The sequence below is a fragment of the Somniosus microcephalus genome, chromosome 15, assembly GCF_052327205.1.
Source record: "Somniosus microcephalus isolate GS21.2 chromosome 15, FLI_Smic_1.0, whole genome shotgun sequence".
In the NCBI taxonomy this organism is placed as follows: domain Eukaryota; kingdom Metazoa; phylum Chordata; class Chondrichthyes; order Squaliformes; family Somniosidae; genus Somniosus; species Somniosus microcephalus.
Window position 1 is genome coordinate 123,330,341 of NC_141001.1, and position 22,064 is coordinate 123,352,404.

Sequence of the window (22,064 nt, forward strand, 5' to 3'; positions counted from 1 at the left end):
GACGGTAACGTAAGGGTGTGTGGTGACTATAAGTTAACAGTGAACAGAGTATCATCACTGGAACAGTACCCCATTCCGAGAATGGAGGACATGTTAACATCGCTCGCTGGGGGAGAAAGATTCAGCAAACTGGACATGAGTCATGCGTATCAGCAGATATTGCTAGATGAAGAATCAAAAAAGTTTGTCACAGTGAACACGCACAAGGGGCTGTTCACGTATGCCAGGTTACCATTTGGTGACAGTTCTAGCCCAGCAGTATTCCAACGGACTATGGAGGGCATTCTGCAGGGCATTCCAAAGGTGGCCGTGTATTAGATGATATTCTGCTAACAGGAAGTGACGATCAGGATCACTTAAAAACACTGGACAAAGTGCTACAGTGGCTGGAAGAGGCGGGGCTACGCCTGAAACGGAGTAAGTGTAGTTTCATGGAGAAGGAAGTTACATTCCTGGGACATCGGGTGGATGCCACAGGCCTCCATCCATTACCAGGGAAAGTGCGGGCAGTGCAGGATGCACCTGCACCCACCTCAGTGACTGAACTGAAAGCCTATCTAGGGCTCCTGAATTATTATAACCGGTTTCTTCCAAACTTATCGATGCTGCTGGCACCCCTGCACAAACTGCTGAGAAAGGAGGAGCCATGGTGTTGGGGGCCAGAGCAAGCGAAAGCGTTTCAGCAGTCAAAGGAGCTACTTCAGTCCAGCAGGGTGTTGGTGCATTACGACGAGAAGAAGGAGCTGATAATGTCCTGCGACACATCACCCTATGGAGTGGGGGCAGTGTTGGCCCACCGCATGCCAGATGGAGCAGAAAGGCCCATCGGGTTTGTTTCACGCACGCTCACAGCTGTGGAAAAGAACTATTCACAGCTTGATAAAGAGGGGTTGGCCATTATATTTGGAGTAAAGAAATTCCATAAGTACATATATGGGAGGAAGTTTGTAATCAGTACTGACCACAAGCCTCTTATTAACTTACTGAATGAGATGAAAGCGGCGCCTCAAATGGCATCACAGAGAATAATGAGATGGGCAGTAATACTAAGAGCCTATGAATATGTGATCACGTACAGAGCTGGCAAAGAAAACGGGAACGCGGATGCTCTCAGCCGTCTGCCCCTCTCAAAATCTCCTCGCAGTACTTCCCCTGAGGAGCACGTCCTGATGCTGGATCAGGAGATCAGTCCCCTGATGACTTCAGCGCAAATCCAGGGCTGGACAGCCAAGGACCCCGTTCTGTCAAGGGTCCGTGAGTATGTGTTGAAAGGCTGGCCAGATCACCGTGAGGGACCGGAGTTCACGCCGTACAGACAGAGACAGCACGAGCTCAGTGTCCAAGATGGATGTGTGCTATGGGGAGCACGCATCATAGTCCCAGAGCGGGGACGCTCTACTTTGATGGAACAGTTGCATCAATCGCACCCAGGAATGACTAGAATGAAAGGACTGGCTAGGAGCTACCTGTGGTGGCCTAACTTGGATGCTGAAATTGAGTCAAAGGTAAAGTCATGCACTATATGTCAGGAATAGAGGAAAGCGCCTGCCGGGGCACCACTCCATCCCTGGGAGTGGCCCAGCAAACTCTGGAGGAGAATTCACATAGACTATGCGGGACCTTTTATGGGCAAAATGTTTTTGGTGCTGGTTGACGCTCACTCAAAGTGGATCGACGTTTATCCAGTGGGCTCTGCAACGACTGATACCACACTGAATTGTCTCAGGAACAGCTTCAGCACGCATGGTATTCCAGAAATGATTGTATCTGACAATGCACAGTGTTTTGTTAGTGAAGGGAGCAAAGAATTCATGGTAAGGAATGGAATCACACATGTCACCTCGGCTCCATATCACCCAGCCTCAAATGGGTTAGCCGAGCGAGCCGTGCAGACTTTTAAGGAGCTCATGAGGAAGAGCTCAGGTGACACCCTGGAGACCAAGCTCAATAGAGCCTTGTTTAGTTACCGTATAACACCCCAAGCTACCACGGGGCTTTCTCCGGCTGAGTTGATGATGGGGAGAAAGTTGCGGTGCACGTTAGACCTGATACACCCAGATCTCAAAAGCAAAGTTGAGACAAAACAAACAAACCAAAAAGCGTACCATGACAAACATGCTAGAGCTCGCCATTTCGCCATAGGGGACTCTGTGTACACCCGGAACTTCGGTTATGGACCTAAATGGATACCAGGACTAATCCAGGACATTACAGGACCTGTGTCGTACTCCGTGTTACTAGGGGATGGTCGAGAGGTTTGTCGGCATGTGGATCAGCTTTTCAGCCGGCAGCAGGGGGAACTGCCTCAGATGGAACAAAGGGCAGTAGAGGAGGCTGTTCCAGGACCCAGCACGGCTTATAAGGTGCCAGTGGACACTGGTACTGCCAGGCCACAGCAGGACAGAGTAAAACCAACATCAGAGACTACTCCAATCTCAAGTGTGAATGAATCTGAGAATCCACCACAAGTGGAATTAAGACGTTCACAAAGTATTCGCAAGCAACCAGAAAGACTTATACAAACCTGTTAAATTAGTCAGGGTTTAACCATGGTTAGAGCATACTGGTTAATTAAAACGTAGTACCTAGTAAGAGTTATTGTTTAATAATTGCATACGGCAATCTTAAGGGAGGAGGAGTGTAGTAACCTGGGAGGTTATGAGTAACCTGATCCACCAGGTGGTGCTGTGGCAATTGCTCTCCTGAGTTAAGTCTGATCTGTACTGTTGTACTCTTTGTTTTTGCTGCCTCATGGCAGAAGCTTTTATGTGCAAGGGTTGATTAAACCATGTTACGGAGTTAACCTGTGTCTGTCTCCATCTATGGCCAGCTCAAGATACCACAGGTGGGAACAAGCGAGGGATTATTGTAATAGGATTACGCTAAAGTTGTCATACACAATTAAAATAAACAAACATTCACATAAGAACACAAGCAGGCCATTCAGCCCGTCGAGCCTGTTCCGCCAAACCATTAAGTCATGGCTGACCTGAATCTTATCTCCATTTACCTGCCTTTGAGGTTCCAAGTCCTATTATTCAGCTGTTCTTCAATTTCACTGGCAGTAACCCAGATCACAAGTTTCAAAAACCTGCTTTCTTTACATTAAAATTAAGTTTTGTATTGTAGGGAGTTACATATTTTCTAATAAAAAATGTATTTTGTTTGGTAAATTTTGTGCTTCAATGTTACTTTAAGGGGGTGGAACATTTCTCACAACCCAAATCAGGCATTCAGTGACACATCAAACACTCCCAGGGCAGGTACAACACGGGTTAGATACAGAGTAAAGCTCCCTCTACACTGTCCCATCAAACACTCCCAGGGCAGGTACAACACGGGTTAGATACAGAGTAAAGCTCCCTCTACATTGTCCCATCAAACACTCCCAGGGCAGGTACAACATGGGTTAGATACAGAGTAAAGCTCCCTCTACACTGTCCCATCAAACACTCCCAGGGCAGGTACAGCACTGGTTAGACACAGAGTAAAGCTCCCTCTACACTGTCCCATCAAACAATCCCAGGGCAGGTAGAGTGGCCCTTGGGTAAGTCCTGGGTGAGAGGAGAACAGCACAGAGGTGGGAGAATGGCTGCAATAGTGCTGTGAGTCTGGCAGGGAGACTCCTGCTCCTTCCAGCTCCACATCGAGGTAAGTATGAAAAACCTACATTTTTGCTGTCAGTCTCCAGCAGTCCCTTTAAGGTCTGATGTTTTCATTTTTTTTATTAAACATTGTGCAGAGGAGATTTACTAGAATGGTACCAGGGATGAGGGACTACGTGGAGAGACTGGAGAAGCTGGGGTTGTTCTCCTCAGAGCAGAGATGGTTAAGGGGAGATTTAATAGAGGTGCTCAAAATCATGAAGGGTTTTGATGGAGTAAATAAAGAGAAACTGTTTCCAGTGGCAGGAGGGTCGGTAACCAGAGGACACAGAGTGAAGGCGATTGGCAAAAGACCCAGAGGGGAGATGAGGAGAATGTTTTTCCACAATGAGTTGTTGTGATCTGGAATGCGCTGCCTGAAAGGGCGGTGGAAGCAGATTCAATAGTAACTTTCAAAAGGGAATTGGATAAATACTTGAAGGGAAAAATTTTCAGGGCTTTGGGGAAAGAGCGGGGGGAGTGGGACTAATTGGAGAGCTTTTCAAAGAGCCGGCACAGGCACGATGGGCCGAATGGCCTCCTTCTGTGCTGTATCATTCTATGAAAAATCCCTTTGAAAGTGTGCAAGCAATGGTTTTACTCCCCAACATTCCTAGTGCAGGGTCAGGCTGGGGTTGGGACAACAGGAGATGTGACCACTCCTGGACACTTGGTAGGACGGACCTCTTTGCCGTGGTTCCGGATTGCTGCTCAGCAATCTCCTTCTGCAGCTCCCTCTCTTTTGCCTCCTGTTTACCAATCGGGCAATCTTCGGCAACATCAAAGAGCGACATGGTGTCCTTGGTATCCTCTTCACGCAGAGCGGAGGCGAACACCTTCTCCGCTATAATCCGAACATGTTCATCCTCCTCCGTCTGAGCAATCTTGGGGAACTGCCTGGGCATCTCGGCTGGGGAGTGAAAGGGGAAAAAAAAGGACAAATGATTGCTGTTTATATTATAATGGAGTCATTAGAACATCCCTCGCCTGTGCATTTCACAGTGACACTTAAACCAAAGCGAACCAGCTCACACTTTCCGCTGCAAAATATGATCCATGCAAGGACTGTAAGGGTGGGGTCAATGATTCATTGATAGTCCGAGTCCAGTTAGTTAATCTCGGCCAAGTACAGCGATTGGGACTAAACTAGACTTGTACTCTCTGGAATATAGAAGGTTAAGAGGGGCTCTGATTGAGGTCTTTATGATTTTGAAAGGAATCGATGGGTTAGAGAGAGAAACTTTTTCCGCTGGTGGGGGGGACCACATTGCTATGGTACAGCCCAGCTAGCGGGCAGCAAGGAGCTGTGTCTCCCCCGTGTTCGCTGACTTACATTGGCTCCCGGTTAAGCAATGCCTCAATTTCAAAATTCTCATCCTTGTTTTCAAATCCCCCCATATCTCTGTAATCTCCTCCAGCCCCACAACCCCCCCGAGATACCTGCGCTCCTCAAATTCTGCCCTCTTGAGCATCCCTGATAATAATCGCTCAACCATTGGTGGCCGTGCCTTCTGTTGCCTGGGCCCTAAGCTCTGGAATTCCCCCTAAATCTCTCCGCCTCGCTACCTCTCTTTCCTCCTTTAAGACGCTCCTTAAAACCTACCTCTTTGACCAAGCTTTTGGTCACCTGCCCTCATATCTCCTTATGTGGCTCAGTGTCAAATGTTTGTCTTATAATACTTCTGTGAAGCGTCTTGGGACATTTTACGTTAAAGGCGCTATATAAATACAAGTTGTTGTTGTTTTAGCTGCAGTGACTCTAACTCAGATATTGAATGCTTTTATGAGCCAACTTGGGTCAGTTACTGAAGTTAGCAGCTTTCATTTCTAGCGAAGCTCTGTGGCGCAGACTCGATGGGCCGAATGGCCTCTTTCTGTGCTGTACTATTCCATGATTCACTGATAATTTGGTTCCCATTTATTTACGCCGTTCACTTTCAGTAGAATGGTTTCACACACATTATTTTCAGAAGTACAGTTTAGAAATCTTTGCTTTCAGAGTTAGCGGGGTTACAGTTTAGATACACATTATTACATAGGATATACAGCACAGAAACAGGCCACTCGGCCCAACCAGTCCATGCCGGTGTTTATGCTCCACTCGAGCCTCCTCCCGTCTTTCCTCATCTAAATCTATCAGCATAACCCTCTATTCCCTTCTCCCTCATGTACTTATCTAACCGCCCCTTATATACATCTCTACTATTCGCCTCAACCACTCCCTGTGGCAGCGAGTTCCACATTCTCACCACTCTCTGGGTAAAGAAGTTTCTTCTGAATTCCCTATTGGATTTCTTGGTGACTATCTTATATTGATGGCCTCTAGTTTTGCTCTTCCCCACAAGTGGAAACACTCTCTCTGTATCCACTCTATCAAAACCTTTCATAATTTTAAAGACCTCTATTAGGTCACCCCTCAGCCTTCTTTTTTCAAGAGAAAAGAGACCCAGCCTGTTCATCCTTTCCTGATATGTATACCCTCGCATTTCTGGTATCATCCTTGTGAATGTTCTCTGCACCCTCTCCAGTGCCTCTATATCCTTTTTATAATATGGCGACCAGAACTGTACGCAGTGCTCCAAGTGTGGTCTAATCAAGGTTCGATACAGGTTTAGCATAACTTCCCTACTTTTCAATTCTATCCCTCTAGAAATAAACCCTAGTGCCTGGTTTGCTTTTTTATGGCCTTGTTAACCTGTGTCGCAACTTTTAGTGATTTGTGTATTTGTACTCCGAGATCCCTTTGTTCCTCTACCCCACCTAGACTCGCACCCTCCAAGTGATAAGTGACCTGCCTATTCTTCCTACCAAAATGTAATACCTCACATTTATCTGTGTTGAACTTCATTTGCCAATTATTTGCCCATTCTGCAAGTTTATTAATGTCCTCTTGTAATTTGTTGTAGTTCTTCTCAGTATTGACTATCCCCCCCCCAATTTGGTGTCATCCGCAAATTTAGAAATTGTGTTTTTGATTCCAAAGTTTAAGGGGGAAAAACTGAGTCGCGCCCCCTTTGGAGTGTTAACTTGGCTGGGGCACTACTTTTAGCGGCCTGAAAAAATTAGCGCCCCTGCCGAAATTCATCAGCAGCACCCTGCTACTGGAAGCACCCCACCTCCCTCTTGGGGCGCTGCGAGGGAATATCGCGGCATGTCGCACCGCGATATTGCAGGCCTTCCTCCCCTTCTTAAAGGGGAGGGGCCTTGCGCAGCGCGACTCGGGTCCCAGCTGGGCCACCGGGGATCGGAGTGCCGGCAAAAGAGCCCGGCAGCACTCAAGAGAAGTGCCGGGCTCACGGAGCGCAGCCGGCACTCTGCGCAGGGGCTGGTCAGGAGGCTGGGGAAGGCAGCGGAGGCAGGTGCTGGCAGGCGGCCAGCAGCAAAAATGGCCGCCTGGCAGCTCGCCTTTAATTAGCGCCGCCCCGGCCACGGGTAGGCCCCCACGTCCCCGTCGGACATAGCGTCCAGTGGTAAGTCAGGGGGCGCTACCGAAGATCGCGACCGGGTCGCGAGTGGGGCGCTGCGCACGGCAATGACGTCATCACCGGCGGCGCAGCGCCACGGGGCGCTAATGGTTGCCGCCGCCGCTAACCTCCCACTGAACTTAGGGTGCAAACGGGAGACGTAATGGCCTAGAAATTCAGTATAGCCACTTTTGGGGTGGTAAAGTCGGGCGGCCACTAAAGTTTGCGCCTGGCGCAAAGTCGCGCCCCCTTCGCCGATATTCAGTCACATCGCCCCAAGAGGTTGCTGCTGCGCTAAAACAGGCGATGCACGACTATCTTTAGGCGCTAAGCCGGCGGTGCTGAGCGATACCCCCGAGGCCGGGTGCAGCACAGGTGCGGCGAGTTCTTGATTGACGGCACTCTGGCGCCGGTCAGCTCTTAAAGGGGGAGGGTGGATTTGTTTGCCTGCCACGCCCTGCCCACTGCAGCCCTCAACCTAGGCCTGACCACTTCAGCTTCACCTGCACAACGCCCAGGGCTATGGAGAAGGCCAGGGAGAGAGCGCAGCGCTTCAGCGACGGTGACCTGAGGCTGCTGGTTGGCGGAGTGGAGCGCAGGCGCCATGTTCTGTTCCCAGAAGGTGGCAAGAGGCCGCTGCCCAGCGCCTACCGGAAAGCCTGGAGGGAGGTCTCCAACAGGGTGTCTTCCAACAGCGTGGTTGCCAGGACTCCTGTGCAATGCCGGAAGAAGTTCAACGACCTCACTCGGGTTGTCAGGGTGAGTACCCTTTCCAGTGTCCTCCTCATCCTTGCATGTGCACCTCACATTATGGGCAAAGGGACCTGAAAGCCCTAATGGCCAGCCCTCATCCAGCAGCTATGGGACTGGCATGAAAATCACTTGCACATTCAGCACTTTACACACTGTCCAAGCTATTCCACCATGGGAGGCAGTGCAGACAAGATCAGGGCTACACACTGTCCAAGCTATTCGACCATGGGAGGCATTGCAGACAAGATCAGGGCTACACACTGTCCAAGCTATTCGACCATGGGAGGCATTGCAGACAAGATCAGGGCTACACACTGTCCAAGCTATTCGACCATGGGAGGCATTGCAGACAAGATCAGGGCTACACACTGTACTTAGAGGCCGTCCTTTCTCTTGCAGGCCAAGGCGGCGCACAACCGGCGCAACCGAACTGAGACCGGGGGAGGCTGTCCTGACCTCAAAGAGCTCTCCGACCTCGACCAGCGTGTGGAGCGCATTATGGCAGGCCGGCTGATTGGCCCCGTCGCCAGTGGAGATGCCGACCCTGTTCTGGGCACCAATGGTAAGGGCATCACCTTTTGGACCTCTCTCGTTACACTTGCGCATCAGATCAGCATCCTTTGCCACTGTCCGACCAATGCGGTGAATGGCACCACTCATGCCTCCCTCGCTGCCGCCCTGTCCTCACTCTAAAGCTACTCTTGTGCCTTCCTGCTTTCGGATGGTGAATCGCCAGGTGAGGAGGCGGGCCCTCAAGCTGCCACTGTCAGCCCTTCGGAAGACGAGGAGGAGGAAGAGGAAGCCGGCCCATCAGTGCCACCCTCAGCCGCGCCAGCCCATGGCGATGTAGGGGACACGTCTTCCCTGGAGGGGAGCCGGGGGGAAGGGTCGGAGGAGAGTGAAGCTCCGGGGCCCAGTGGCCTGCAGCAACGCGGGAGGGGTGGGGAAGCTCGGCGGACTTCTCCCCAGAGGGTGAGTGCGGCCTCCAGTCCTGCGACGGTGAGCGCAGAGGAGGTGCGCCTTCTAGAGGAAATGGCCGTCCAGGCTGAGCGCAAGCACACTGAGCTCATGGCTGCAGTGGCAAGGATGCCTGACTCCATAGAGTGTCTGTCAAGGAGTGTGCAGCAATTCGGAGCAGCACAGGCCAGGAGTCTGCAACAATTCAGTGCAGCACAGGCCAGGAGTCTGGAACTATTCAGTGCAGCACAGGCCAGGAGTCTGCAGGACATCGCGGCAGCACAGTCGGCTTCTAGCCAAGTGCTCAGTCGTGCCGTTCATTCACTGGCTGGTGTCATGCGGACACAGACCAGGGCCACACGGGCACTAACTGCTGCCACCCTCGCTGGATCAGCCAGGCATCGCCAGGGCACTCGCCGCGCAGCAGCAGCCCAGCAGTCTGTTCTTCAGCTGTTTGCTGCGCATGCTGCAGTGCTGGCCCGTGCGAGTGCCAATGTCTCAGGCGACCAGCGAGCACCTGCGATCTGCCAGGTTGCCACCATTCCTGCAGCCGACACTGCCACTCCGCCATTGCAGCTGCCACGAGCTGCTGGACAGACTGCTGCCGCCCAGCTAGAGTTGCAGCAGTCAGCAGCCGGCCACTCCAAGGCCAGAGCTGGTGCAGGCCGACCCCCAAGGGCATCTGCCGTCTCGCCATCTGCCCCTCAGCAGCCTTCCCCCAGCCTTGCTGCAGCCACTGGGCTCCCATTGAGGAGGAGCAGCAGGGCGGGCAGGGGCCAGGCAAGGATGCGCAAGGCATCGCCCTCGCAGGGCAAAAAGTAGAGGTATGCACAAATGCCTGGTGCTTGTTGTAAGGCCAACACTGGTGCAGTTGTTTTTGTGTAAGGCCGAGACTGGTGTCTTTCTTTCTTTTTGTAAGGCCGAGACTGGTGTCTTTCTTTCTTTTTGTAAGGCCGAGACTGGTAGTTTTGTGTTTTTGGAGGGGGCTTCTCCACATGAGCATGTAATGTGGGAAGGGCAGAGGTTTTCAATAAATTATTGTTGTTAAATTGCAGTGTGCATGGTTTTTTGGTTAAGTCCTGGTTGCCCTGCTCGGCTGAGGGCTTGTGGAGCGGCTACATTCATCTGCTGATATTGGCACAAGCCAGTCCCTGAGAGGGGGCCTAGAACCGACGTTCAATAAGCCGGCGACGGGCGGCCCTTGCACTTTGTGCCTCCCTCCTGTGCTAGTCCTCCTCCTCCTCCTCCTGCTCCTCCGCCTGAGGTGGTCCTCCAATCTCTGGTGGCAGTGCCTGAGTCCTGCGGATAGCCAGGTTGTGCAGCATGCAGCAAACGACCACGAAATGGGAGACTCGCTCCGGCGAATACTGTAGGGCTCCACCGGAACGATCCAGATAGCGGAACCGTTGCTTCAGGACGCCGATTGTTTGTTCGATGATGTTCCTGGTCGCTTGATGGCTCTCGTTGTATCCCTCTTCAGCAGGGGTGCTGGGCGCACGGAGCGGGGTCATCAGCCAGGTACACAAAGGATAGCCTTTGTCCCCGATAAGCCATCCTCGTGGGTGAGGCTGGGCCTGGAACATGTCTGCCACAGAAGTCTGGCGCAGGATGAAGGCATCATGGCTGCTGCCTGGAAAGCGGGCATTGACAGCTAGGATGAGCTGCCTGTGGTCACACACCAGCTGGACGTTCAGCGAATGGTAGCCCTTCCGGTTGCGGTAATCCTCGGCATTCTCCAGAGGTGCCCGCAAAGCCACATGCGTGCAGTCAATGGTGCCCTGCACCATGGGGAAGCCCGCGAATGCTGCAAAGCCCATTGCACGCTGCTGCTGCTTGGCAAGGGCCATGGAGAAGGAGATGAACTGACGTCTCCTTTTGAAAAGGGCATTGGTCACCTGGCGGATGCAGCAATGCACGGCGAACTGGGAGATGTTGGCAATGTCCCCAGTAGCAGATTGGAAGGAGCCAGTGGCATAGAAGTTGAGAGCCACCGTCACCTTCACTGCCACCGACAGAGACGTCCTGCTCCTCAGCTGTGGCTGCAGATCACCGCCAAGCAGCTGGCAGATCTCTGTGACCACGTCCCTTCTGAATCGCAGCCTCCGAACACACTGCTCCTCAGACATGTTGAGATAGGAGAACTGCTGGCGGTATACCCTGGGTGGGTAAGGCCTCCTTTCCCGACGCCTGTTGCCCCCTCTCCGTCTAGCCAGGGCTGCCACTCTCTCATGGCGTCTGTGAGCCCTTTGGATGTAATTGAGAAAGCCAGCGTTGACACCCATTGCAGCCCCCATAATATGCTGGCAAACAATGAGATGTCAATGAAGGCAAAGACTAGTGGAAAGCTGTGGCCTGAAGCCAGAAGTACCTGTCCGAGTGTTGGGCCAAAGCAGAAAGCTATCTACCTTGGTCTCTCTCCAAAGATCCGTTTCTCAAGAAGGAGTGCTGCGAAATGGCAGCCTTTTATAGTGCAGGAGGAGTGCCCTTTAATTTGCGCCCCCCGCGCCCCACATCGGCTGAGCACCGTTCCACTCCAACAGTCGCTAGGGGCGCCAGGCGCACAATGGGGCGTCGCCACTGAATTTCCGGTTGGGGGCGCACAAAGGGCGTTGCACAAGGAAATGACGTCATGATCTGCGCGCGCAGCTGAGCGCGCGCAAAGACTTTGCGCCGCCGCTAAATCTCTAGTGAAGTTGGGGCGAGGCGCAGTTCGCGCTGCGCCCGGGCGCTAGCCGCCTAGTGCCCGACATCTACTTCTCCTAAGGCGCTAACGGCTGGCGCAACCAACTGAATTTCTAGGCCAATGCAACTGAATTTTTCCCCCTAAATCTTTAATATAGATTGTGAACAACAGTGATCCCAGCACTGATCCTTGTGGAACACCACTACCCACCTTCTGCCACTGTGAATAGCTACCCTTTACCCCTACTCTCTGCTTTCTGTCTTGAAGCCAACCAGCTGTCCATTCTGCTACTTAGAGTCATAGGGGGAGAAATTCAGTATCGCCCCATTTGGGGCACAATTATCGGCCGGGCGCAAAGATTAGCGCCTGGCGCTAATTATCACCTCCGACTGCAAACTTGGCTTTTATCGCCCCTGGAGGTGATTGGAGCGCTAAATCAGGCGCTTCACATCTGTCTTAAGGCGCAAAGGCCAAGGAGCGAGGCGCTAACTCAGAGCGCTGGCGAAGCTCATGTGATGTCAGTCAGCAATGGAACACAGACACACTGGCACCGGCCAATTCTTAAAGGGGAGTTCTGATGAATGGTCATCGACCTGAAACATTAACTCTGTTTCTCTCTTCACAGATGCTGCCTGACCTGCTGAGTTTCTCCAGCATTTTCTGTTTTTATCTTAAAGGGGAGGGTTTATCTTGCTCTCCATCCACATCCTGCTCATTGCAGCCTTGAATCTCGGCCTGGAGAGACCTGTACATCAAATCTGCTGGAAAGAACAATGGAGAGGACCAGGGAAAGAGCTCAGAGTGCAGCCCTCACAGTCTCTTCTAAATAGATACAAGGAAGGGCAAATCAAAACCAACCTGCAAAGTGCTGCTCAGTTTGCAAAACTCCTTCACACAGCGTTGAATCTCTCCAGAAGTCTCTCTCTCTCTCTCAGAATGCGTGGTGCAAAAATGTCACCAACAAAAAAAGGCAGGGAGCGGTCGCCTTTAAACAGCGCTCCCCCAGTCCCTTCCCGACTGCAAAACGCTCCCCTCAACCTGTCGTTGCTAGCGGCAGGCGTTAAGGCAGGGGGCGCCACTCAATTTCCAGTCCGGGGCGCTACTGGGGCGTTGCGCACTCGACTGACGTCACAATCTGCCGGCGCAGGAGATCGTGGCAGTAGTGTTTAGCGCCGCCGCAAAATGTCCGGTCAATTTCGCGAGAGGCGCAGATATCGCCGCGCCCGGGCACTAGTTGGTTTGCACCCCACTTAGCGCCCTCTTAAGGTGCTAATGGGTGGCGCTACCAACTGAATTTTCCCCCCATAGAGCCATAACGGCACAGAAGTAGGCCATTCGGCCCATCGAGTCCATGCCGACTCTCTGTAGAGCAATCCAGTCAGTCCCATTCCCCCGCTCTATCCCCATAGCCCTGCAAGTTTATTTCCCTCAAGTGCCTATCCAGTCTCCCCTTGAAAACATTGAGTGTCTCCGCTTCCACCACTTCCGTCGGCAGCGAGTTCCAGGTCATCACCACTCACTGCGTAAAAAAGTTTTTCCTCACATCCCCCTGTATCTCTTGCCCAAAACCTTAAATCTGTGTCCCCTAGTCCTTGTACCATCAACTAGTGGGAACAGCCTTTCCCCGTCTAGCCTATCCAAACCCGTCATAATCTTGTACACCTCGATCAAATCACCCCTCAACCTCCTTTGCTCTAAATTCCATCTGCCACTTGTCTGCCCATTCTGCTAGCCTTTCTATGTCCTGTTACAGTCGATTGATATTATCCTCACTATTTGCCACACCCCCAAGTTTGAAATTCTACTCTGAATGACAATATCCAAGGTTGCGATCTTGCCAGCCCTGGGGAGCCGGGACTGCCGGGAAAATGGCAGAATTTGGGGGCGGGTGCTCAACCCGCCCCCAACCTACCTCCGTGCCATCTTGCCAGGAGGCGGGTAGCTAACCCGCGCCGGGTCCCGTTTCCTCGGAGGCGGGAAGGGGATTACAGCCACTTAACTGCCTGTTAACAGGTAGTTAACAGGCAGATAAGAGGATTATCCCCATTTTACCCACACGAGTGCAGGCTTCCCGAAGGCTGCGATCCCCGCCAGGGTCACCGAGGCGAGTAGTGGGTCTGCGGGGGTCAAAAGTGCGCTGTGAAGGTAAGTGATGGGTGCAAGTGTGGAGAGGTGAGTATGTGAGGTAAGTGGAAAGTGTTAGAAAAAGTTTACTTACCTTTGTTTCTTCCTGCAGGCTTCAAGAGTTGGGAATGCGGAGAGTCTCTCACCTCCGCGTCACAGATGACAGATGGCGGCTGCATTCTCCAATGCAACAACCATCTAATTTCTGATAAAGAAAGAGGTTTGATGAGTCTTGAATTCAAGAACTTATCAAACTACAGAGAATGTCAGTGTTTGACAGCTTCACAGAGCTGTCAAACGATGACAATTCATCTGTCAAAATGAAACATCATACGCTGACGTTCTCTGTAACCGGCTTCCCCTTAATTGGACTGCTGAGCCCGCTGGGCGGGCTTAACAAGGTCAATCTAGGGAAAATACCGTGGGGTGGCCACAAATCGATGGAGGCGGGACATCGACCCGACAAGCAGCAGTCCCGCCTCCAATGCGCCCCCATTGGCGAAATCGCCCCCCAGGTCATTTATATATATCAAAAAAAGCAGTGGCCCCAGCACTGACCCTTGGGGAACACCACTGTCTACCATCCTCCAGTCTGAAAAACAGCCATTAACCACAACTCGCTGTTTTCTGTCCTTAAGCTAATTCCTTATCCAAGCCGCCACTGACCCACCTATTCCATGAGCCTCAATCTTGTTAACCAGCCTTCTATGTGGTACTTTGTCAAATGCCTTCCGAAAATCCATGTAGACAACATCCATTGCATTCCCTTCATCAATCCTCTCTGTTACATCATCAAAAAATTCAATTAGATTAGTCAAACACGATCTTCCTTTTACAAACCCGTGTTGGATCCCCTTAATTAGCTTAAACCTGTCCAAAAGCCCGTTAATTTTTTCCTTGATTATTGTTTCTAAAACTTTACCCACCACTGATGTTAAACTGACCGGCCTGTAGTTACTGGGATTGTCCTTACACCCTTTCTTGAACAATGGTGTCACATTTGCCACTTTCCAATCCTCAGGCACCTCCCCCGCATCGAGGGAAGATTGGAAAATTATGGCAAGCCTTTCCGCTATCTCCTCCCCCAATTCCCTGAGCAACCTGGGATGCAAGCCATCTGGACCAGGCGACTTGTCCACTCTAAGCGTGCGAAGCCTTTCTGGTACATCCTGTCTATCAATTTTCACCCCTTCTACTTTTTCCACTGATATTTTGTCAGCATCCACCTCCTTAGTAAACACCGATACAAAGTACTCATTGAGTATTCTAGCCTTGCCCTGTGCCTCTAAGCATATATCACCTTCTTTGTCTCTAATAGGCCCACCCCGCCTCTTACTACCCGCTTACTGTTTACATGCCGGTAGAAGATTTTTGGGTTCCCTTTTATGTCAACTGCCATTCTACTCTCATATTCTCTCCTTGGCAATTTTATTTTCAGCTTCACATTCCCTCTCAACTTATTGTATTTGGTCTGGTTCTCCCTTGAAGAATTCATCTGACATGCATCATACAACCTCTTTTTTTGTTTCATCATCTTCTCAATCTCCCTCGTCATCCAAGGAGCCCTTGCTTTGGTTCCCTTACCCTTCCCTCTTGTTGGAATGTACCGAGCCTGTACTTGGAACATCTCCTCCTTAAAGATCACCCATTGTTCCGTTACAGTTTTTCCTGTCAGTCTTTGGTTCCATTTTACCCTGACTCCGCATTCTCTGACCTTGTTCATTAGTCTATTATGGGGTACCTTATCAAAGGCCTTTTGAAAATCTAGATAAATTACATCTACTACATTACTGTTGTCTACTCTCTCTGTTACCTCTTCAAAAATTTTAAACAGGTTGGTCAAACAAGACTTTCCCTTTTGAAATCCATGCTGACTATTCATTACTATGTTTTTCGTTTCTAGATGTTCTTCTATTTTCTCCTTTAGTAGAGATTCCATTATTTTTCCTATCACTGATGTTAAGCTGATTGGTTTATAATTCCCTGGACATGTTCCATCTCCCTTAAGTATAGGTATTACTAATCCCACTGCCGTGCTCTCTCCCCATAGCCCTGTATCAATCCCAAACTATTCCCACTGCCCCGCTCTCTCCCCATAGCCCTGTATCAATCCCAAACTAATCCCACTGCCCCGCTCTTTCCCCATAGCCCTGTATCAATCCCAAACTAATCCCACTGCCCAGCTCTCTCCCCATAGCCAAGTATCAATCCCAAACTAACCCCACTGCCCCGCTGTCTCCCCATAGCCAAGTATCAATCCCAATCTAATCCCACTGCCCCGCTCTCTCCCCATAGCCCTGTATCAATCCCAAACTATTCCCACTGCCCCGCTCTCTCCCCATAGCCCTGTATCAATCCCAAACTAATCCCACTGCCCCGCTCTCACCCCATAGCCATGTATCAATCCCAAACTATTCCCACTGCCCCGCTCTCTCCCCATAGCCCTGTATCAATCCCAAACTTTTCCCACTGCCCCGCTCTCTCCCCATAGCCCTGTATCAATCCCAAATTATTCCCACTGCCCCGTTCTCTCCCCATAGCCCTGTATCAATCCCAAACTAATCCCACTGCCCCGCACTCTCCCCATAGCCCTGTATCAATCCCAAACTAATCCCACTGCCCCACTCTCTCCCCATCGCCCTGTATCAATCCCAAACTAATCCCACTGCCCCACTCTCTCCCCATCGCCCTGTATCAATCCCAAACTAATCCCACTGCCCCGCTCTCTCCCCATCGCCCTGTATCAACCCCAAACTAATCCCACTGCCCCGCTCTCTCCCCATAGCCCTGTGTCAGTCCCAAACTAATCCCACTGCCCCGCTCTCTCCCCATAGCCCTGTATCAATCTCAAACTAATCCCACTGTCCCGCTCTCTCCCCATCGCCCTGTATCAATCCCAAACTAATCCCACTGCCCCGCTCTCCCCATAGCTCTGTATCAGTCCCAAACTAATCCCACTGCCCCGCTCTCTCCCCATAGCCCTGTATCAATCCCAAACTAATCCCACTGCCCCGCTCTCTCCCCATAGCCCTGTGTCAGTCCCAAACTAATCCCACTGCCCCGCTCTCTCCCCATAGCCCTGTATCAATCTCAAACTAATCCCACTGTCCCGCTCTCTCCCCATCGCCCTGTATCAATCTCAAACTAATCCCACTGCACCGCTCTCTCCCCATAGCCCTGTATCAATCCCAAACTAATCCCACTGTCCCGCTCTCTCCCCATAGCCCTGTATCAATCTCAAACTAATCCCACTGCCCCGCTCTCTCCCCATAGCCCTGTATCAATCCCAAACTAATCCCACTGCCCCACTCTCTCCCCATAGCCCTGTATCAGTCCCAAACTAATCCCACTGCCCCGCTCTCTCCCCATAGCCCTGTATCAATCCCAAACTAATCCCACTGCCCCACTCTCTCCCCATCGCCCTGTATCAGTCCCAAACTAATCCCACTGTCCCGCTCTCTCCCCATAGCCCTGTATCAATCTCAAACTAATCCCACTGCCCCGCTCTCTCCCCATAGCCCTGTATCAATCCCAAACTAATCCCACTGCCCCGCTCTCTCCCCATAGCCCTGTATCAATCCCAAACTAATCCCACTGCCCCACTCTCTCCCCATAGCCCTGTATCAGTCCCAAACTAATCCCACTGCCCCGCTCGCCCCCCATAGCCCTGTATCAATCCCAAACTAATCCCACTGCCCCGCTCGCCCCCCATAGCCCTGTATCAATCCCAAACTAATCCCACTGCACCACTCTCTCCCCATAGCCCTGTATCAATCCCAAACTAATCCCACTGCCCCACTCTCTCCCCATAGCCCTGTATCAGTCCCAAACTAATCCCACTGCCCCGCTCTCTCCCCATAGCCCTGTATCAATCCCAAACTAATCCCACTGCCCCACTCTCTCCCCATAGCCCTGTATCAGTCCCAAACTAATCCCACTGCCCCACTCTCTCCCCATCGCCCTGTATCAATCCCAAACTAATCCCACTGCCCCGCTCTCTCCCCATCGCCCTGTATCAGTCCCAAACTAATCCCACTGCCCCACTCTCTCCCCATCGCCCTGTATCAATCCCAAACTAATCCCACTGCCCCGCTCTCTCCCCATAGCCCTGTATCAATCCCAAACTAATCCCACTGCCCCGCTCTCTCCCCATCGCCCTGTATCAGTCCCAAACTAATCCCACTGCCCTGCTCTCTCCCCATCGCCCTGTATCAATCCCAAACTAATCCCACTGCCCCGCTCTCTCCCCATAGCCCTGTATCAATCCCAAACTATTCCCACTGCCCCGCTCTCTCCCCATAGCCCTGTATCAATCCCAAACTAATCCCACTGCCCCGCTCTCACCCCATAGCCATGTATCAATCCCAAACTATTCCCACTGCCCCGCTCTCTCCCCATAGCCCTGTATCAATCCCAAACTTTTCCCACTGCCCCGCTCTCTCCCCATAGCCCTGTATCAATCCCAAATTATTCCCACTGCCCCGTTCTCTCCCCATAGCCCTGTATCAATCCCAAACTAATCCCACTGCCCCGCACTCTCCCCATAGCCCTGTATCAATCCCAAACTAATCCCACTGCCCCACTCTCTCCCCATCGCCCTGTATCAATCCCAAACTAATCCCACTGCCCCACTCTCTCCCCATCGCCCTGTATCAATCCCAAACTAATCCCACTGCCCCGCTCTCTCCCCATCGCCCTGTATCAACCCCAAACTAATCCCACTGCCCCGCTCTCTCCCCATAGCCCTGTGTCAGTCCCAAACTAATCCCACTGCCCCGCTCTCTCCCCATAGCCCTGTATCAATCTCAAACTAATCCCACTGTCCCGCTCTCTCCCCATCGCCCTGTATCAATCCCAAACTAATCCCACTGCCCCGCTCTCCCCATAGCTCTGTATCAGTCCCAAACTAATCCCACTGCCCCGCTCTCTCCCCATAGCCCTGTATCAATCCCAAACTAATCCCACTGCCCCGCTCTCTCCCCATAGCCCTGTGTCAGTCCCAAACTAATCCCACTGCCCCGCTCTCTCCCCATAGCCCTGTATCAATCTCAAACTAATCCCACTGTCCCGCTCTCTCCCCATCGCCCTGTATCAATCTCAAACTAATCCCACTGCACCGCTCTCTCCCCATAGCCCTGTATCAATCCCAAACTAATCCCACTGTCCCGCTCTCTCCCCATAGCCCTGTATCAATCTCAAACTAATCCCACTGCCCCGCTCTCTCCCCATAGCCCTGTATCAATCCCAAACTAATCCCACTGCCGCACTCTCTCCCCATAGCCCTGTATCAGTCCCAAACTAATCCCACTGCCCCGCTCTCTCCCCATAGCCCTGTATCAATCCCAAACTAATCCCACTGCCCCACTCTCTCCCCATCGCCCTGTATCAGTCCCAAACTAATCCCACTGTCCCGCTCTCTCCCCATAGCCCTGTATCAATCTCAAACTAATCCCACTGCCCCGCTCTCTCCCCATAGCCCTGTATCAATCCCAAACTAATCCCACTGCCCCGCTCTCTCCCCATAGCCCTGTATCAATCCCAAACTAATCCCACTGCCCCACTCTCTCCCCATAGCCCTGTATCAGTCCCAAACTAATCCCACTGCCCCGCTCGCCCCCCATAGCCCTGTATCAATCCCAAACTAATCCCACTGCCCCGCTCGCCCCCCATAGCCCTGTATCAATCCCAAACTAATCACACTGCACCACTCTCTCCCCATAGCCCTGTATCAATCCCAAACTAATCCCACTGCCCCACTCTCTCCCCATAGCCCTGTATCAGTCCCAAACTAATCCCACTGCCCCGCTCTCTCCCCATAGCCCTGTATCAATCCCAAACTAATCCCACTGCCCCACTCTCTCCCCATAGCCCTGTATCAGTCCCAAACTAATCCCACTGCCCCACTCTCTCCCCATCGCCCTGTATCAATCCCAAACTAATCCCACTGCCCCGCTCTCTCCCCATCGCCCTGTATCAGTCCCAAACTAATCCCACTGCCCCACTCTCTCCCCATCGCCCTGTATCAATCCCAAACTAATCCCACTGCCCCGCTCTCTCCCCATAGCCCTGTATCAATCCCAAACTAATCCCACTGCCCCGCTCTCTCCCCATCGCCCTGTATCAGTCCCAAACTAATCCCACTGCCCTGCTCTCTCCCCATCGCCCTGTATCAATCCCAAACTAATCCCACTGCCCCGCTCTCTCCCCATAGCCCTGTGTCAGTCCCAAACTAATCCCACTGCCCCACTCTCTCCCCATAGCCCTGTATCAATCCCAAACTAATCCCACTGCCCCGCTCTCTCCCCATAGCCCTGTGTCAGTCCCAAACTAATCCCACTGCCCCGCTCGCTCCACATAGCCCTGTATCAGTCCCAAACTAATCCCACTGCCCCGCTCTCTCCCCATAGCCCTGTATCAATCCCAAACTAATCCCACTGCCCCACTCTCTCCCCATAGCCCTGTATCAATCCCAAACTAATCCCACTGCCCCACTCTCTCCCCATAGCCCTGTATCAATCCCAAACTATTCCCACTGCCCCGCTCTCTCCCCATAGCCCTGTATCAATCCCAAACTATTCCCACTGCCCCGCTCTCTCCCCATAGCCCTGTATCAATCCCAAACTAATCCCACTGCCCCACTCTCTCCCCATAGCCCTGTATCAATCTCAAACTAATCCCACTGCCCCGCTCTCTCCCCATAGCCCTGTATCAATCCCAAACTATTCCCACTGCCCCGCTCTCTCCCCATAGCCCTGTATCAATCCCAAACTAATCCCACTGCCCCGCTCTCTCCCCATAGCCCTGTATCAATCCCAAACTAATCCCACTGCACCGCTCTCTCCCCACAGCTCTGCAAATATCTCCTCTTCAAGTATTTATCCAATTCCCTTTTGAAAGTTATTATTGAATCTGCTTCCACTGCCCTTTCAGGCAGCACATTCCAGATCACAACAACCAATCACCTTCAATCTGTGTCCTGTGGTTACCGACCAATCTACCAGTGGCAACAGTTTCTCCTTATTTATTCTATCAAAACCCCTTGTCATTTTCAATCCTCGGCAAACCCGAGAGCTACTCACTGCGCGCAGTATAACTTCATTCCTCAGACACACCAGGAATTCGGCCAAAAGATAGTGGGAGATGATGCTGACTCTGTCTTTAACAGTTTAGATCCTGTTCTGTTTCCTACACAGCCAGTGTACATGAACATTTTAGGATAGATTTTCCCACATTACAACAGTGACTACACTTCAGAAAAAGTGCTTCGTTGGCTGTGAAGCTGTGGGACGTCCTGAGGCGCTATAGAAATGCAAGTTCTTTCTTTTCCAGCTCCCAGCACATTCCCAATGTCCAGACAGAAAGAGCCGCCGCAGCATTGCAGCCATCCCCGGAATAGAGACTAGTGAGAGAGGGCAGAATCCCGGGAGCAGCCCCAATCCCGCAAACTCCAGCCCGGCTCCGGGGCTCGGCTCCTGATCCACTCCCACTCCCACTCTCCCGATCCCGCTGCCCTTACCAGTGCTGGGAGTCGCGGCCATGCCCGGCTCCGGGAGTGAGTCCGGCTCCGGCTCCGGCTCCGCTCCGGCTCTGGCTCTGGCTCTGGCTCCGGGAGCCGCCGCTTCGGGTTTTATTCCGGGACTCGCGCTATTTTAAGAAGCTGAGCCGCCGAAACCGGATCAGCAGCAAAGAGCTTGAGGGGAGTGAAGATCCCACAGCACCCCCTGTACAGGGGCATTAATAGGGGCAATAATGGGGCATTAATAGGGCATTAATCGGGCAATAATGGGGCATTAATAGGGCAATAATGGGGCAATAATAGGGGCAATAATGGGGCATTAATAGGGCAATAATGGGGCAATAATAGGGGCATTAATTGGGACGCTTTGACTTACTAAAAGTTATTAGAAACTGAAATCTGATGATAAATTAGCCGCTAGTAATAGTGACAAACAGAGCCCGCCCACTGATACAAGGCTGTGAGTCCCTCCCCTTAATTATATACATTTTAAACTTAGAACAATTCTCCAGGAAGATTTTGTCCCCTTTAAGAGTAATTGCCACAATGTGTATCCCTGGGATTTGTTTGTCTGTGAGGTTCCGCCCCCCCAGCTCCGGTTAAACGACCTCAGTTAGTGGGTTCGCTGCCCCTTTGCTGGGAAGCTGTTGCAAACATGCTGGGTGGCGGGGGAGAAGCCGGACTGAGTTACTGGAGACAGACAGCCAGACAGAGTGAATACACATGCTGAAGATGGGCTGCTGAATTTTTAGTGTTTTTTGTGTTTAAAGTGGGGGAAAAAAAGGTTCATTTCAAGTTTAAAAAGGTTTTAAAGTTAAATTTAGTTCTAGTTAAGTTAGTTTAGTTTGTTTAGTTAAGTTTAAGTTTATTTTAGTCTAGATTAAGTAAGGAAGGAAAAGACCACCAAAGGGAAAAAAAAACAG

The 22,064-nt window shown here is 51.7% G+C and overlaps 1 protein-coding gene across 5 annotated transcripts in view; it reads right to left on the reverse strand.

Annotated features, from left to right (window-relative positions):
* The window catches only part of LOC147107206 (AMP deaminase 3-like), an 85,647-nt gene extending 64,409 nt beyond the window's left edge, over nucleotides 1–21,238 (reverse strand). For 2 of the 5 annotated variants that reach the window (XR_015081058.1, XR_015081057.1), the window contains exons 1-3: nucleotides 21,142–21,158; nucleotides 14,296–14,406; nucleotides 4,329–4,554 (exon numbers count right to left, since the gene is read on the reverse strand). Coding sequence is in view for 3 of the 5 variants with exons in the window: in XM_086008392.1 (XP_085864518.1) it covers nucleotides 4,329–4,554; nucleotides 14,296–14,383 (314 nt within the window). In the remaining 2 variants the exon portion in view is untranslated. Of the gene's footprint in view, nucleotides 1–4,328; nucleotides 4,555–14,295; nucleotides 14,407–20,704; nucleotides 21,102–21,141 lie in introns of those variants that run through there. The other 3 variants (XM_086008394.1, XM_086008395.1, XM_086008392.1) reach the window with 3 other exon arrangements.
* Between the last annotated feature and the right edge of the window lie 826 nt (nucleotides 21,239–22,064).